The 18,316-nt window shown below is 33.1% G+C and overlaps 3 protein-coding genes across 4 annotated transcripts; 1 reads left to right on the top strand and 2 right to left on the bottom strand.

Moving 5' to 3' along the window:
- Position 1: 1 nt before the first annotated feature.
- On the bottom strand, positions 2 to 7,570 carry LOC111000900 (histone H4 transcription factor). Of its 2 annotated transcripts, none has more exons than XM_022270503.2 (8): positions 7,467 to 7,570; positions 6,880 to 7,133; positions 6,567 to 6,711; positions 5,794 to 6,035; positions 4,616 to 4,825; positions 3,960 to 4,180; positions 2,767 to 3,000; positions 2 to 2,398 (listed from the first exon to the last, which is right to left on the bottom strand). In XM_022270503.2, the coding sequence occupies exons 2-8, from the start codon at positions 7,108 to 7,110 to the stop codon at positions 1,639 to 1,641; spliced, it is 2,043 nt and encodes a 680-aa protein (XP_022126195.2). In that variant the 5' UTR covers positions 7,111 to 7,133; positions 7,467 to 7,570; the 3' UTR covers positions 2 to 1,638. The 2 variants fall into 2 exon arrangements, with proteins under 2 accessions (XP_022126195.2, XP_045484249.1); XM_045628293.1 differs by lacking the exon at positions 7,467 to 7,570 and adding an exon at positions 7,212 to 7,441.
- A 1,220-nt stretch (positions 7,571 to 8,790) lies between these two features.
- On the top strand, positions 8,791 to 11,267 carry LOC111000898 (ribose-phosphate pyrophosphokinase 2). Its single transcript, XM_022270500.2, has one exon. The coding sequence runs from the start codon at positions 8,995 to 8,997 to the stop codon at positions 10,021 to 10,023; it is 1,029 nt and encodes a 342-aa protein (XP_022126192.1). The 5' UTR covers positions 8,791 to 8,994; the 3' UTR covers positions 10,024 to 11,267.
- Positions 11,268 to 15,571: 4,304 nt separating this feature from the next.
- LOC111000899 (triosephosphate isomerase) lies at positions 15,572 to 16,997 on the bottom strand. The gene is made up of 2 exons (XM_022270501.2): positions 16,869 to 16,997; positions 15,572 to 16,614 (listed from the first exon to the last, which is right to left on the bottom strand). The coding sequence occupies exon 2, from the start codon at positions 16,582 to 16,584 to the stop codon at positions 15,838 to 15,840; it is 747 nt and encodes a 248-aa protein (XP_022126193.2). The 5' UTR covers positions 16,585 to 16,614; positions 16,869 to 16,997; the 3' UTR covers positions 15,572 to 15,837.
- Between the last annotated feature and the right edge of the window lie 1,319 nt (positions 16,998 to 18,316).

Genomic DNA, 18,316 nt, shown 5'->3' on the forward strand with positions numbered 1-18,316 from the left:
GAAAACCAGAAACAATATACGAGACATAATCCTTGAACGGATATAAACATATTTTTTTAAATATAAGAACGAATGCTCTTAAAAATAAAGGAAATGAAAAAAAAATAAACAAAGGTGGAAGAGCAATGTTGGCGTATGATGAATCAATAATTCTTAATAGATTTCGCATATTACAGTCAAATGGCAACATTGATTCATAAACTAGAGCAAATGCGCTTCCATCTGTATTTCACATTTAGTTGTCTACTATTTGACATATACACAATATAAAAACTAAAATTTTAAATGAAATTCAGTTACATTATAAAATCTAAGTTTAAATCACATTATATTTATATTTAGTCCATTTTAATTCCACTACCAAAACCGCTAAATATTTATAGAGAAATTAAATAAAAATATAATTTGATAATATTGTCAGAAGAGTGAATCAATCACAAGCACTTACTTTATTTGAAAAATATAAAATTTAAATAGTTTGCAAATCATTTGTTATATCATTTAGTATTTCCATAGTAATGGATTATAGCTAGGAAGCTGGCGAGCATTTAACTTAGACCCTCCGAATACAAAAAAATCGGCAGCCATTTTACTTACTGACTTTAACCATTACAGTTGGTTGAAGTCCGCGAATCAGAGGAAAAGTATGATGCTTAATTATTGCGATTATTCGTAGTATGACCATCTTTAATTTGTTTTTATTGACCTGCAAATATAATAAGTTTTCCGATCCGAAAAAAAAAACATGAAAAGTAAACAAATGAAATACAAAAATGAGAATGATCTGTTTTCGGAATATCTGGGGCCTGTGACCTTTGCCTCATTTGGCTTTTTAAAGCAATATTTTTGAAGCGCTTTGAATAGAAAAACAGGCCTTGTAGGGAGCAGATTGCGGTCGTTCGCAGGGGGAAAGAATGACTGCAGGTCCGCCAAGCGTGCATTTAAATTTTTTTATGTATATAGAAATGTACGTTTTTTATGTATGTAGATGTTTTTTTTTATGTATATAAAAATTTCATGTTGCCACATGAGCAAAACACAGATATTTTGCTCCCCAGCTCCCTAGCTATTAGGTAACCAATTGGCATTGGTGATTGGACGCTAGGTATATACTTTAGTACCTAGTGGTACTTACAACAAACATCTGTTCCATATTGAACATTAATTGACATATTTTTTAGTAATTTAACAATAATTTTTGATAGATCATATTATTTCATATTTAATTCCTTCTACAGACGTAAATCAAAACGTCATTTGTGCATCGACACGTGGCGTAATAATACAGTCAAAACCGTTTACGACGACATCGTTTAGAACGACATTCCGGTAATATTAACCAAAATCAAAGACCGCGGCTGCATTCTATTGTATTAGCTACTTAACGTCATCGGCTGATACGACTATCGGTTTTAACGACCTAATACGAGTTGGCCCTTCGATGTCGTTATAACAGATTTTGAATGTAATTTCCGGTTCAAATAATTTTTAGCAAACGGAAGCAATTAATAAATGATTGTTTTGTGATATTTAAAATGGAAACCAACGGTACTACGCATTCGAACAATACATTCGAATTTCAAAATATTACCAATTAATACAACATAAAATGAATGGCTTATGATCGAATGACATTCTTTATTTGAGATATGAATAAATAATTTTAGACTGTATAACTTCTGTATTCAGTACATTCCCCTGTTCGTCGACGTCACACATTTCTATCTCCAACGCGTTACTCATTGGCTCCTCAATTTGTTGTTTTACTTCGCATTCATTTTCTTTATTCATACCATTCATATACATTTCAGTATTTTCTTCGCTTGAAGATTCGTAATCTTCAGGTTCATGTTTTGATATTTCATTATATTCTATGATTATACTCTCTGTTGAAAGATTATCTTCTAAATCTTCTGTATGTTTGACATTCTTTAAGAGTTCATTTACTTCTGACTGAACTGTAGATTTTGTTTCTAGTTCCATTAATCTTTCATTGTCTTCTACATCCTCTTTTTCTATCACAGTTTTACATTTTGTCTTCTTCACTATTGGAAGTTTTTCTTTCTTCGTTCTTTTCCGCGCAACAGTTTTCTTTTTAGGTTTCTCTTCTTTTTTAATTTCTTTCCTTCCTACATCACTTTTTATCTTTTGTTCTTCTTTGTGTACTTTTTTAATTGTCTCATGGTTGTCTGTTTGTCTCAAGCCATTTCTTATGGTTATTTCGTAACGCGTTGGAGCAGTTGCAGTACAATCTGCTACCTTTCTGATATTAAATTCATATTTATTAGAGAGGGTAGCATTGGGCCCGCGACAACCGTCAACGATTTTCTTCGACACTTCTAAAACTTCAAATCTAGTAGTTGTAAGCCTGAACATACCGTCTTCGCATTTTTGATACCTAAAAACGCATGGAATTGATAGTTTGAGTATTAACTTAATCTTTTAATTTTTATTATTACACTATGTTTAGTTTATTTTTAAATTATTTTATGAAAATAGGGAGAGGAAGATAAAATAAACCTGATTGTAGGCAAAGTTGCGTCCAGAATGGAGCGATAAAGGGCAAATTGGAAGGGTCTAGAGGAGAAATTTGTCGAGATTGGCAAACGTACTTATTTTTTTTTTAATTTGTGTCGAAGGAAAAGTAACTTTATGTCATAAATGTTACTAAAAGAGCAGTAAATTAAATAATAATTTGTATATTTTTGACAATACCGAAGACTAGATTGAGGCATTTTTTAAATTATATTTAAAAAAATAACTTACCTAAACCTACTATGCCCACAAGGCCATTGAGCTCCATGGACTTTAACCAAATGCATAGTTAAATATGTACCTCTCGCAAAAATCGTCGGTTCACTATCAGGACATATATGGCAAATGTATTTTTTTGTATTTTTTTGCTTTTTCACTTCACAATCAGAGTCTGAGTCGCTAGACCTCTTACGTTTACGATTGTGAATTTTTATATGAGCGCGTAGATCATATTTGGTAACAGCCCTGAAAAAGATATACTTACATTATAGATGCGAAATATGCTATCACCAGTAATAGGATTATATTAGTTTTTTAAATTGGTTTGGTCAAATTAATAAAACAGTTTTACTAATATTAACTTATTTAACTATATCTACACTAATATTATAAAGAGGAAAACTTTGTTTGTTTGTTTGTAATGAATAGGCTCATAAACTACTGTACCGATTTTAAAAATTCTTTCACCATTCGAAAGCTACATTATCCACGAGTAATATAGGCTATATTTAATTTTGAACAAAAATAGGGTTCCGTAAGATATTAGGGTTTTTCGGACACAAGGTGTAAAAAATCAACCAAAAAGGTTACTTATTTTGCGTACCCTGCCTAAACTATTAAAGATAGAACCATACAATGTTCTAAGTAATTGTAGATATTTATAAGATCTACAAAAAGTCCGCGACACACTATACCTATCTATGTCGAGTGAGGCACAACAACCATAAATGACATAAGTACATGGCAAAACGATGTTTGCCAGGTCAGCTAGTTTACTATATTTATACGAAACAAAAATTAAAAGAAAACAGCGGCGATACAGCTTTTAGGGTTGGGCTTAGATTTGTGTATCTGTTTCGTAATCATTTGTTTATAGGCATAATAGGTAAGTAGACAGTCCGAGACGTACGCCGTCGAAAATGTGCCGGACTTTTCACGTTTTCTTCCTCCGTACGAGCTGGTGTAAATGGGGACATAGTAAGTTCATTGCGTGCTCGGAATCTAACCTACAAACCATACTCTAACACTCCTCTACACACTATGTATGTGTCATTCGCGATTGAACGGTTCAAAAGAACCAGATCTTCAAATGAACGAATGAGTCACTTCGTTCAAAATTATTCGTTCACTCAACTTTTTCGACATCCTTGTTTTAGAGTGAAGGTTGCAGTGCCTGTGGAGTACAATTTGGGTTAATAACTTACTTATAATCGCAATCGGGACACGTATGCCGTCTCACATCTTCGCTGGCCATGTGCCTGTACCTCACGTGATGTGCCAAGTCGGCGGGCGTTGGTTGGGACATATCACACAACGAACACGCGTAACAAGAGACGTGACGGCGGACATGTTCGCGTAACAAATAATCGCTAGCGAAGAATTCGCCGCAAATCGAACATTTGTGACCGGCCGATGGGTCGACATTCTGTAAAATAATCTAAGGTAAAGTAATTCTGAAAATGGTCAGGTCAATCAAAAGTATCGGGATTGATGTTGTGGAGACTTACTTAAACAGTACATAATTTCTAATATGTAAGAAACAATATCTTAATTTGTCTTTGCTTTTCTTTAGCCAAAGTCATCAAGAATTTTTCCATATAAAGATTACTGTCGAACTAAAGACGTAACATAAATAGATAAATAGCACTGCTGCGATCTCAAACTATAATTATACAAAAAATATTTTCATTGCACCGTTTCAAACACAGGGAAGTAAACCAATTTTTTTTATTGATCTTCGCTTTCGAATTTAATACAAAAACCTAGTAATTGCATGTTCTTTATACAATTCTTAACTAAAAGTTCGCAATAAGCATTATAATAGAATGATATAAAGGACGTTTAAAAAGAATCATCTCACCTGTCTCAGCAAATGGTCGGACAACTTTCTATTAAGCGCAAAATGCGTTCCGCAATGGTAGCAGGCAATAAGCCGTTCCAAAGTATGCGCTCGCACGTGTCGACTAAGTTGGGCTTTAGCAACAAATACGGCGCCACATCCCGCCCATGAGCATATTACTTGACCTCGCGAACATGATGCTATATGCGTTTGAACGTGGTCTAAAAAATCCTAAAAACGAATTACTTTTCAACAAACTCTTAAATTAATTCTAAGATTTAACACAAAGATTTTCGATGCTGATCTTAATGACCTACGTACGCTTCGAATGCTATAAAGAGAAATAATGTATCTATTGCTTCTCTTTGTATTTTTTGGCGTTCTTTCGAATTAGTAGTAGTACTACTATTACTGTGTTAGAATAATGTAGTGGAATATTTGGGTCAGTTATTCTGAGTCGATATTAACATCTCATCCAATGATCAATACATTTATGACAAACGGAAGTCATTAATTAGACTAAAAGTTTGAAGGCGTGTCAATCTACAAACCCTACTTAGGATAGCATAAGCATATCTGTCTGTGTTGACTATTAATAGAAAAAACAAGATAGAGTCTGTGAAAAAGGAATGGGTGTGGCAGTAACGACATCTAATATAATTCTTATTTGCTATTTCATTTATTCACAAATTCATTTTTTTATTCTTTCACATTATGTATTAATGTGACTTAACGAAAGGTTTAACACTGTAGTGAACTCAAACCGATGGTTCTCTTTCCGCACAGACTATAAGCATAACCTCAAATATTCTATCTTAATAAACAAGTACTCCTTTCTTTGCTCGTCTTCAGTTATTGGGTTGATGGCATACTGTTTTCCTCAACACTTTTACCTTTTCGGTAAATATGGTGAGGAAGATTACTTATGTGGACATAGAAATAAAAATCTATTAATGAACAGACTTGCACACTTTATCAGCTAAGTCAGGAGTTTGTATTACTCTTTTAATATGTTGGTGGAAATTAGCTTGTTCTGTAGCAGAAAGTTTTAGATTTTTTTTGCTAGAGTTATGCTAGAAACTTAATAATCATTTAACAATCAATTCATTTTTTCCCAATTAACTGGACTAAAATAAAATCTGAATTAAGTAGAATATATTTGTCATATTAAAACATCTTTCGATAATAAATAGTCTCACCTGTATAGAATCAAAATACTGAGTACACCCATACCACATACAGCAATGGTCACCTAATAGTGGTGGTAACTGATTTCGTTTGGTTGAATCCTTTTTACACCTCTCTAACTTTAACGTCGCCCTTGCATTAAAGCCAATGGCAAGTAATTTAGCATGATATGCATGATAATTGATGTGCCGTATAATTTGATCTCGATCTGATGATTTGTGTCCACATACATCCCAAAGACAGTGATAGAACACTAAAATATGAAATTATTATTTTTTACTGCTTCTATTGCCTAGTGTATATATAGGGACTTGGTTTTCAGAAACTGATTAAGTTTGATTCATATTAGCCTGGTCATCTACCTACTAATAAAGCTAAATTTTGTTAACTATACAGTTTAGCAAATATATAAAACCTAGTAGCTGGGTTATGAATTGGTTAATTGTTATGGTTAAAATCATAAAGATTCCATTAGATAGGCATATTTATTCACAATAAAAAATCAAGAATGTATAATCCAATGATGACAAGTTCTTGATTTTATTTTACCTAGGTAAAATATTCAACATTTGCTTATTTTGAATATTTCATTTCCTAAAACCAGGAATTTTAAAGGGTAGCTAAAGGTTTTATATTTTAAATTTATTTCTATATATTGTTGATATAATTAATATTCAAATACAACATGATATTCTTAATAAACCAAGTTCAAAACTACAGTTTTATTAATCCTAGAAATAGGGCTAGTAGCAAAAGTATTATATTTTTGTTAGTAATAACTCACCATTTCCATCCATTTTAGTAATATGTACATCTGAGATATGCCTTCTAACATGAGCTTGAAACATCACATAGTTGGAGAAGAATTCCCGACATGATGGCCATTCGCATTCTAAACATAATCTTTCATGTCTCAACTTTTGGACAGGCTGGAAGAAAGAAAACAAGATCACAGATTAACAGACATTAAACATATACTAATTTCACATTGTACTGTTAGATTTTAATAAAAAATTGATTAATTTAAGGCTTAATTTTTGTGTTTTTAAAATAATAGATGTTCCATCACAGCATTAATGCTCTATATCACAACATACCACATTTCTTGGCTCTAATTCAACTTCACCAACACCAACAGGTACTGTTGCATCATCTTCAGCTGTGAGAAAAAATTTCTTCCTGTGAGCATTTGTCTCTATTATAAACTGAATATCATTCTTATTTTGCAAGGATAGCTTCTTTGGGTTATTCTGTTCCTTTAACCAATCAATACATCGGGAAATTCTATCTTTTGTGTTTAATGATTTTACTATTGGTTCTTCCATCATTAATTTTAACTGTTTTGCCTTATCTGAAACAATACTAGATTAGTTTAATAAAAGGTTGGTTATAAACATTTATATATTATGTATTTCCATTTCCATAATACCATTACTTTTCTGCAGAAGCTATTTTATTAATCCAAAACTATATGTTAATCCGAAACAGGAAAAAGGTTTCACTTTCGTTCGTAAATATTAAGATATTGGGGGTCGGTGGCGCGAAATTAGTATTTTATGGGGAAACTAGTATTTGACCATTTCAACGCTAGAACGCCAACAGAGCTCTAAAATTACATTATTCTTACAGCGACCTTTATCGACACCTATTTCTTTATCTTAAGAATAAATACAAAATTACAAACCATCACTTTTTTATAGCTCAAAACTTAGTGTACTTGTAATTTGTATGTACAAACAGCAAAGTTATAACTTACAACCGTAGACGGCAGACGTCAGACGTGCAACCCGCGCAATCTCCACAGACCATTAAATGGTATATATAATTAAATTTACATATAACTTAAAAATAAAAAAACTTTTTCTAATATATAATAGCAACAGTTATAACTTTATGCCAGTTTCAAGTAAAGGCTCTTAAAACACTTTAGAAAATATCAAAAGCCAAAACAGATTACATAGATAAACAATATATACATTAAACAAATAACAAGTACATTAATAGAAAAAAATATACAGGTGGCCAAAAAGTCGTGGATCAAGTAATTATTATTATTGATTATGTAATGTCTCGTATCCTTGCTAAATGATGAGGTGTTCATACATGTCCTAAACGCATTCTGGAAACGATAGAAGTAACTATTTCAGAACTTTTAACTTTAAAGAGTCATGGTTTACTGGGGATCCTGGGTTGACTTTCAGCATAATGTTTGCCTATGAACTCGCTGCTTTTGCAAACATTATTCTATGACTCCCAAGATGGGTTTTGGAAAGAGCAGCTAAATCATGACAATAATTCATGTATGATACTATATCTCCGTCCTTTAGAGCTTGCTTGGTCGATCGGCTTTTTCATTTCCTTTGATACCAACGTGACTTGGAATCCATGCAGAGATAATGGCGTAATTTCCTTGAGAACATATGAAAAGCTTATCACGTATTTCGCAAATAATAGGATAACAAGGTTACATTTGAAAAGGAAAATTTTCAATAGTTTGTAGTGCACTTTTTGAGTCTGAGAATATGACTGTTCTTTTTGATTTTAATAAAATAATTAGTTCTAAAGCTTTTAAAGGAGAAAAACACTCTTCAGGATTCAGGAGGAAGTTTCTTTTGTATTATTTTATGCTGCCATTGAACTAGACTAACTCCAACACAATCATCAACAGAAATTGTAGAGGCGTCTGTGATAATAATATAATCCCAGCCATTGCAATTTTGTTCCTCAACTCTACTCATTAAACGAATATTTGTCTCCAGAATATCTTTCTAACTGACGCCTATATTTTATCTTATATCCGGAGCTAGTATTATATTGACCTGTGTCATAAATATGGGTAATGATCGATAAATGCGGCTGTGTATTGTTTTTTTCAATTTTATGTAAGAAACTTACTATTATTTATGTTTGCATAGTATTCTGTGGTCGTCAACAGTTTATTTACTACTGTCTTTAACATGTACTTCTGTAATCTTGAATCTTGATCTGTAATCTGTATTTTGTGTCATTCTTTAAAAACGTGCGTGAAGCGACAGGCATATTCAGTATTTGTGTATTATCTACCTCTTGACGCGAAGCGCGGAGACATCCGCGTGGCGTGTTATTATTAAAGTTTCTTATCATAAATTAGCCTCGCATAAAATAGTTGACAAGTTTATTACCGCCGCAGTCACAGCTAGCGACGGTCCGGAGATCATTTCTCTCCGTCGCTGATGAAATCTACTGTAACGCTAGAAGAAGTAGTAAATAGATTAGATAATCTGCCTTCACCATTAGCAACCAGGATGCCGAACATCAAGGTTTTCAGTGGTAGTTCTCACCAGGACTTAGCCCAAAGAATTGTGGATCGATTAGGAATCGATTTGGGCAAAGTAGTAACCAAAAAATTTAGCAACATGGAAACATGTGTTGAAATCGGCGAGTCGGTTCGTGGCGAAGATGTGTATATTGTGCAAAGTGGAAGTGGTGAAATTAATGATAATCTTATGGAGTTGTTGATTATGATTAATGCGTGTAAAATTGCGTCTGCTTCTCGCGTTACAGCCGTTATTCCCTGCTTTCCCTATGCAAGGCAAGATAAAAAGGATAAAAGCCGAGCTCCTATTACAGCTAAACTTGTCGCCAATATTTTGTCTGTGTCTGGTGCTGATCATATCATAACTATGGATCTCCATGCATCCCAAATTCAAGGATTCTTTGACATACCTGTTGATAACCTTTTTGCGGAACCTGCTGTACTAAAGTGGATTAAAGAGAATATTCCCGACTGGAAGACGAGTATTGTAGTATCGCCTGATGCTGGTGGTGCTAAAAGAGTGACCTCTATTGCTGACCGTCTGAATGTTGAGTTTGCTCTTATTCATAAGGAGAGAAAAAAAGCTAATGAGGTAGCTTCAATGGTACTGGTAGGTGATGTCAAAGACCGTATTGCTATCTTAGTGGACGATATGGCTGATACTTGTGGTACTATTTGCCATGCTGCTGAGAAGTTGATTGAGGCTGGTGCTATTAAAGTGTATGCAATTTTAACTCATGGAATATTCTCTGGACCTGCAATTTCAAGAATTAATAATGCTTGCTTGGAAGCAGTTGTTGTCACAAATACTATACCCCAAGAGAGGCATATGCAAGACTGTCCAAAAATTCAGTGTATTGATGTATCTATGATGCTAGCAGAGGCTGTCCGCCGCACACATAATGGAGAGTCTGTATCTTATCTATTCTCAAATGTTCCATATTAGTTAACTTTTCTTTTCCCCATATATTTAAGGTGATAATCATCAATAAGTTTGATGTAAATTAAGTATTTTAAATAGCCACTTTTGGCCACAAAAAAGTTGAGAAAATTTGGCTTTTTGTCACTTATAAAATTATAGCAATAACAAAAATGTTGATCCGCTTTCATATCATTTTATCTATAGCAAATTTTTACTGCAATTTTGTAGGTATTAATTACTATTCACTATTTTAAGTGGATTTATTTTCAAGGATAACATCAAACTAGTTAGATACAAAACCTACTTGAATTAAGTATTTCACTAGTAAAATATGGCATTTACCTAACTGTTGCTTTTGACCCTGTTAGCAAATAGACCAATTAAAAGAATTTGTAATTTAAATAACTAATCCGTCAAAAAATATCAGGATATTTGCTATTGCTATAAGCCTAGTAAAAATCACTACATAAGGCTTAAATTCTAAAACCACTGTTTTAGTTGTAATCTCATTTAAAGAAAGTGCATGTGTCATGGTAATCTTAGCTCTGCATACAAAATTTAATATAGCATACATAATTTGTATTTTCATATGAATATTGTGATATTGGATACAGCTTTTATGACCTACAATGAAACTAATAGATATTTTATACTTTTAATCAAATTTTATATTCATTTCAAGTGAAAGATTTTTGGACAAATTTCTTTCAAATTTTATGAAATATTATAAAATATCTAAAAAATATGTGTATTGTTATTAAAACTGTTTCATAGTTCAAATGTTATTGTAAACATTTTATATTTTTTTTAGTTTTAGTAAGTTTCATGTTGATTCTGCCAAACTTAATTATAAATTTGGTTTGTAATTTAGTTTTAATTCCATTGTGTTAACATAGGTGTAGAATTCCAGGGTTTTTGTTGTAAAATTAATTAAATTTTAACTTTATCATAACAGGTTAGATAAAAATGAACTAATAAATATGAGTTATAATCAGGGCTTGCACCTAAAACTTTGTACGCTATAACTACACCTATGGATGTTTAGTAATAACAATTATTTTTAAGCATTAAATCTTCAAAAAAAAATCTGTTTTATTAACCAATGTTATATTTTATTCAGTTTTATCTTTGTGGAAATAACGAAAGTAAAAGTATATAATTAATATTGCATCATAAACTTTATACATATTATAAGTTCTTTCTAAATTTGTAGATGAAATCTGTATATTTTGACTTATGACAAAATTAATAAAAAACGAAATTTATGATATTAAGGTTTTATTAAATTAGTGGCCTTGCTAGTTATTGGTATGAGTTTCATATAAAATCATTCAGGGACAATTTAAGCATTGATCAAAATATTTAGTTCAATTAAACATGATCATTTTGACTTTTCTGAATGCAATTAAAGTAATAAAATCATATATTCTTCAAAACATTAGTACTTTAATCAACTTATAAGCATATAGTGAGTAAATAAGTTAAATAGGTAGTTTTTCTTAGAAGAACACTGCTCTTTAATTCATTTTGTGCTTTTATAACAGTAGAAAAAAACTTTATTTCAAATTTCTGAAGCCTTTAAATAGTTGGAGTAAATTATTCCGTATATTGATTCATCTCAATTACTACATAGATTCGTTATTTTGATCATGTATATCCAGTGTACAGAGTTCCAGTTAGTAATCCATTACTTGGGAAAATACTACGTCAAAACTATATTCTAATCGGAGTTTATTGTTTTATCATACTACGTAGATACCTATTCTGTAAACATTTTAATGTATTTTCGTCAAAGTAATCAGTTTCATCATAGTGATATCAGTTTACTTGACCCGAGGTCGGTATCAAATGATGCAAAGTGTATGTTTGTATTTGTACGTTTAACGTTACCCTATCGAAGCAAATGTTTTAATAATATGAATACTAAGAAATATTTTTTCTTTTTCGTTATATAAATGCAATCAACATTTTCATGACTTAAACAATGAATTAGTACATTGTTTTTGCTTTATTAGTCTGTCCTAAAATAAATAACGTAGCTGTCTATAACTACTTCACAAGGTTACAATAAAATAATTGCTTGTAATCAAAATTGAGGCACCCACCAAAGTTGAATGCGGTAGTGACAATATAGCTATATCAAGGCCATTGATGTTTAAAGTGACGTCATCATATAACTAAAAATATAATTAGGTACCTAATAGTTTTAAATTCACAGGTTGTTGTCTGTCACTTTTTTGTTAGTCCCCTTACTCCCTGATAAGTCTGGCAAACATTTCGGCGTCAGATCTATGATAATCTAGCAGACTATATTGTTTGATAGACATCATCGATTTTTTTTCGAATAAGTTGGTTTATTTACGACGTTTTCTTTCACCGTACCTACCCAGTTTTGGTTTTCTACCAATTTAAAACGCAGTTTGTCTAATACTGCCGTTTGTAAGGTTCAATTTTATTTCAATTTATATTCAATATTAATAGAACCTGTTCTATTAATAATAATCATAATCGAGCAGCAGGTAGGACCTGTTGTCAAGTGATTGTGGCCCTTGAACAGAAGGTTCACAAGTGCGTGGCCTGCAATGTTCTTCTTCGGCTGGTTCGACATAGGAGTGGTGCGGAGAAAATAGTGTCGAAACACTCAGTTATAAAACGATGCACATTGAGGTGGTAAATTGTTATATTCTGCCTCGACGTCCTATCATGAAACTCAGCTCCGTGGTATATGCGGTAGAAGATTCAGAGTGATCTCTTCGCAATGAGACGGCGAGACCCATAGAGAGAGTAATCTCCCCCCATAACACTCTGCATATTTGTACAGGTGTATTTTTTTAGGTTTTAGGTACTGTTTACATGTATTGTGTTATGTGTACTTTTAATTTTAATAAGCATGTAATTGTTTGATGTAGTTTGAAGGACGCAAGATTAGCCCTACATTGTCAAAAACAATAAGCATGCTTAGAATGTTTCAGGCACGGGTATACGTACAAGCCGGACCATACCTGCTTAAAGTCTTTATCGTTCTTTAACAGATATAGTGACCACAGCCATGTATGTGTCTTCGAATAAATCGCCACGAATCAGCCTCGTCGTGTTTGTATAGGTATGTATTCTTGTATTAAAACTAAAGATTTTACTAAAGAAGTACAAGTACTCCTACATACTTTCAATCATTCTAATATACTACATATATATTTCTGATTGAAAATATTGTTTAATACTAAACCGCGGTACAACGGTCACTTCTCGAATGCTTACTGTTTCGCCGCTTACGCTGAATGTGAAATACCATCGGAAAAAATCTCTCACCATTCTCAACGTGAATGAAATGCGATGATGCTTGTAACTGAAATGACCTAATGGACTCAGTCATATTTTACCCTAACTCATATTTTTTTTCTAACACGAATACGGGCAGGCACTGTGCAAAGTGTACCTAAGCACGCACATTTATATAACTATTGCCTATTTTCTATTATTCTTCACATTGTTATTTTCGACTTGAGCAATTGGAAAACTAATACATATCTCGATAAACAACTCGTGTATTCGTTTCATTATCTAAAAAAGCATTTATCATGCAACGAAAGGATGTCGATTTCTAATGACATCGTTTAAAGTATAATTAACTAACAAGTTCTTTACACGAATATTAACATTACAATACAGGTACTTAAAGACTGGACTGTTTTATTTTTATGATGTTTATTTTATAATTTATGCACAAGAGAACAATGAATAATATAAAATATATAAAGATCAATATCAAGCGTTAGTGTCAGACATGGACTTATTATCCTTTATTGGTGAATCAACCCCTCCCCGCAACATTTGTAAGGCAAAAACGTGTAGGGAACATAATGATTTTAGTATAGGAATAACACAATGTAATGAATAAAAAATTCTTAAAGACCTGACATACCTCACTTAAGACTTAACTGCTTTTTAAGATGTCAAGAGGAATGGAATAGGAAGTGTGTTCCAAAGTTGTATTTCAAACATCTTGACTTTATATATATTTCACATAACTTTTTTAATTAAAATAAAACATCTAAACGATCTAGCTATATTACGAGACATATTCGAATTCAGGTCAGGCCATATACGGGAGTTGATTTTTACTTTTAGATACATTCATCGTTAACTAGTACAATATTTGTGCAACCTCATAGCATGATCCCAAAGTCAATTGGGCTTGGCAGTAATAATGTGTTAACTAATACCGCCTACTAGATATGCCTCCCAATGAAAATGGGATAAAAGGTTACCAATAAAATCGTTGATTTTTTTGTTTTCTAATTTTGTTGCTCCGTCTTCAGTAACTGTAACATTTCATACATATACATAATATGTACTTCTAATTTTCCGGTGTCTTATCGTATGGACCAATTGTGTACATAGATTTGTATGCATAGTCACATAACTAGGGATTGACACAATTAAGATTTTACATAACTAATATTGCTTGTAACAATCTCGAATACACCTACAGGCTATAAATTAGAAAATAACATAATACAACCACAACAAAATATATAATAATAATATATATAATATAATATATCCATATCTGATAATATGATTGTGTTAGTATTGGTTAGTGGATTCGGTTTCCACACTAAGACGCTCATGAGTTCCGTTATGCGTAACTACGCGGCCACTAAGCTGACCACAGCATTGGCTTCGATGACACTCTCCCCGATGTACCGTAGGTGGTAAGAGGTGGAGTGGCCTATATCCATCTGTGTGGACTCCTCTCTATCCGAAAGTTGGATATGGATATTTTTCATCAGGTAGCTTTTGCCCCTTTCTTGATCTCAGACTCTGGCACACAAAAGAAGAGTGAGACACATGTCGGGTCTTGTGTTCTTCGTTCATGTGACAGGGTCCATAACTTAATGCTTATGTCCCGGTCCTGCCTCAGAATTAGTTTCCTTTTAAAGTTTCTGTGCTTCCATTAAATCATGCTACTTGGAGTAAAGTAGGCAAAGAACCTTTCTAGGTATTGCCGATTAATGCCGAACCATTAACTTGGCATTAGTATGGCAGACGTAATGACATCACATGGTCTGGTTAACCAGCTTAGCATGAAAGCATCCTCAAAGCAGGTTTTAAAGACACCATCCGATAGGTGAGCTTTACAACGGAACCTGTGTAACGTTATTATGTTTTGCTGACAGGGAATCCGCCAAGAGGTCATCCTGAAGCTTTGCCTGGTCCTGCAGGCGGATGTTTTCCGCCTGTTCTTGAGTCAAGTCTAAGGACTCTGGCATAACAGCAAAACAAAGTAAACGTTGGCTTTATATGATGCTGCCGCATAACTAGGCTGAGGTCCTTCCTACTGGCTGAGGTCAGTTGGATTAGACCTTTTTACTTTCACCAGTCGGTATAATGCAGTCCTGCGGACGGTCGCGCTTCTGGCCCTACGTTTTTTTGTTTGTTGTGTGTAACCAGATTGCTACTCTCAGCCTCCAGGACTACTTCATAGGGTAAGTCTGTGCCTATGGTGCCATGTGATGCTGGGAACTATAGAAGCATAGGCCCAGACATACTATGACAATAAGAAGAAATATGTAATAAAAAAATTTATTATGATGATAAATAATTTAAACAAAATTAAACTTATATACAAAACAATTTTTAACAAAATTCTGTTTCACTTGTATAGCTCATACACACAATCAGCTGTAGATTACAATTATTGACTCTGTCTCTATATAATAAAACATTTAAAGATTTTGCTTATATTAAAATGTTTAATCTCTATTGCCAATTTATAGACATGGCAACTACAAAACATGTTTTTACTGTTTCATGTCATATCCATTACTAACAAAATTATGCAGTTGCATTGACAATATCAACAAATTCTGGCTTCAAGCTAGCTCCGCCAACAAGGAATCCATCAATGTCTGGGCAAGCACCAAGCTCCTTGCAAGTAGCTCCCGTAACAGAACCTCCATACTGAATACGGACAGCCTGTGCTATGTCTGAAGATACATTCTTTACAATCCAGTTTCGCAATGAAGCATGCACATCTTGTGCTTGTGCTGGTGTTGCTGTTTTTCCTGTACCAATTGCCCATACTGGTTCATAAGCTAAAACTACTTTATCCCAGTTATTTCCAATAGCAGGTAGCAATGCCTTTGTTTGACGAAAGACCACCTCCTCAGTTTTACCTGCTTCTCTTTCTTCCAAAGTCTCACCAATGCATGCAATGACTTTAAGTCCACTCTCAAGAGCATGTGCAACTTTCTCAGCAACTAGGTCATCTTTTTCACCAAAAATTGTTCTTCTCTCAGAATGCCCTAAGATTACCCAAGTTGCACCAACATCCTTTATCATTGCAGGGGATATTTCACCGGTAAATGCTCCTTTAGCAACCTTCCAACAATTCTGAGCAGCAACAGAAATATTATCAGGGGCAATGCTTTTTACATATGCCAAGTAGATAGCAGGAACACCAATAATGACCTCTGCATTTGGGTCAAGGGGACCTTTTTTTAAGTTATTAATGATTTCATTTATTTGATTTTTGTCACCATTCATCTTCCAGTTACCACCAACAACAAACTTGCGGCCCATTATTGATGAATATCAATTGTATTATTTTACCTGGAAAATTACAAAGAAAAGGATAACATAATAAATTAAAATTATTTTAACATTTAAAAAAAATAATGGGATTAGAGAAAATGATTATAATATTATATAGATAACTTATGTGGACTTAGAGGCAACCTTCCTTGACCTTGCAATGACCTTTAATGCTTTAATTAACTGTACATACTTCAGTCATCAAGTTAACTTATAACTAATTTTGTAATACATATAATAATTATAAAATATATATATATATATTAAATTACCTATCGAATAAACTTCAAATCAGTGATCTTGAATAACAAAATCGACTTGACCTCTTCAACAGCTGATTTTCAGTATTGCCAAAGTTAAGAAAAAAATTCCCAACCGTCATCCTACAAAACACAGTTCTACCGTGAATAAATGAACCTCTAGCATTTCAAGTGTTTTTTATACAGAAATATGGCATTTGATTGCAGCTCCTTCTATGTAATAAAAACATAACAACAAAAATACAGCTTACGTGCCATTTTGAGGACAAGTGCAACGTACCCGGTGAAAGATATAGTACATACATATAATATCTCTCTCATCAAAGATGTTGATATAGACGACGAGGGTGATGTTTTTACTCGATTAATGAAATTACAAAATGCCGATTGACAAATATTAAGTAGAATTTTAATGCAACGGACTAGTGATTCAATCGACATGGATAGTGAATAGCGATGGAATTTTTTAAGGTTTCGAGTTACCCGTGCGAAGGTAGGCTATCTGAACTAACTGCCCCTATATTATCTTAAATGAACTAAACAGTTTAAAAAACAGCGATATCATATAAAAACTGGTCCAGATTTTCATAATCAGATCAATTAGGTGTCCATTCATGTGGGATTATGATGTGCCAATAATTGTAAAACTGTATTTCGTAGTCGAATATTTGTAAATAATCCATGTATGTGTAGTGTAGCTCTATATTGAATTAATTTTGCCTTTTCTAGGTAAATCTTTATACGTTTGCCACACTGCTGTCTTAGTGAGACTACAGACTAAACTAGAACACAGACTATTTATAAAGACTGTAATTTATGAACAGAAAAGATAAATGTCGATTTGGCGATTATAATGGCAAACCAGTGTTCACAACCATACGATAAGTAACGTACATGTACGATAATTTCATAGCTACGTAAGATGTACGATGGTACGCGACTATCGTACACAGATTGTACGATAATTTTCGTTCTCATGAAACATTTGATGATTACACAGATAGCCCAATAATAATTACGGTTTTTAGTGTTAGTGCCATCTATTGGCTCATTGTTTTCTTAACATCACATGCCGTTGCTTCATGGCGCAATCCTTTCATTGGTTATTACTGTTGTTCAATATAAATTCGAAATGTTGGCACGTTCATGACACTCGAAGTGCCCTCGTCCGACGTCCACTCCCAGCTCAAGTCTTGCCATACGTCGAACATTTAATTTGAATAATTATTTTTTAAATTTAAAAAACACAAGTTTACAAGATTTAAACTATAAATCATTTCCTACATACATTATTGCACGTTTCATATGATTTTTAAAAGTATTTTATCCATTTTCCTGACTTGTACGATAATTTTTCGGCCTCTGGTACGATAGTTGCCTGGCTTCAGGTTATGAACACTGTGGCAAACCCATAAATAGGTTGAGTTTTAATTCATTCAACTTCGACAATCACAACTTTT

This window comes from Pieris rapae, chromosome 5 (assembly GCF_905147795.1).
Source record: "Pieris rapae chromosome 5, ilPieRapa1.1, whole genome shotgun sequence".
Lineage (NCBI taxonomy): Eukaryota > Metazoa > Arthropoda > Insecta > Lepidoptera > Pieridae > Pieris > Pieris rapae.

What these genes read in the sequence shown, in the direction of transcription:
- LOC111000900 (XM_022270503.2), bottom strand. Translation starts at nt 7,110, where the DNA reads ATGATGGAAGAACCAATAGTAAAATCATTAAACACAAAAGATAGAATT. An exon ending in TGTCCCGATTGCGATTATAA is followed by an intron (nt 3,001 to 3,959) that starts GTAAGTTATTAA and finishes TATCTTTTTCAG; the next exon opens with GGCTGTTACCAAATATGATC. An exon ending in TGTGGGCATAGTAGGTTTAG is followed by an intron (nt 2,399 to 2,766) that starts GTAAGTTATTTT and finishes ATGCGTTTTTAG; the next exon opens with GTATCAAAAATGCGAAGACG.
- LOC111000898 (XM_022270500.2), top strand. Translation starts at nt 8,995, where the DNA reads ATGAAATCTACTGTAACGCTAGAAGAAGTAGTAAATAGATTAGATAAT.
- LOC111000899 (XM_022270501.2), bottom strand. Translation starts at nt 16,584, where the DNA reads ATGGGCCGCAAGTTTGTTGTTGGTGGTAACTGGAAGATGAATGGTGAC.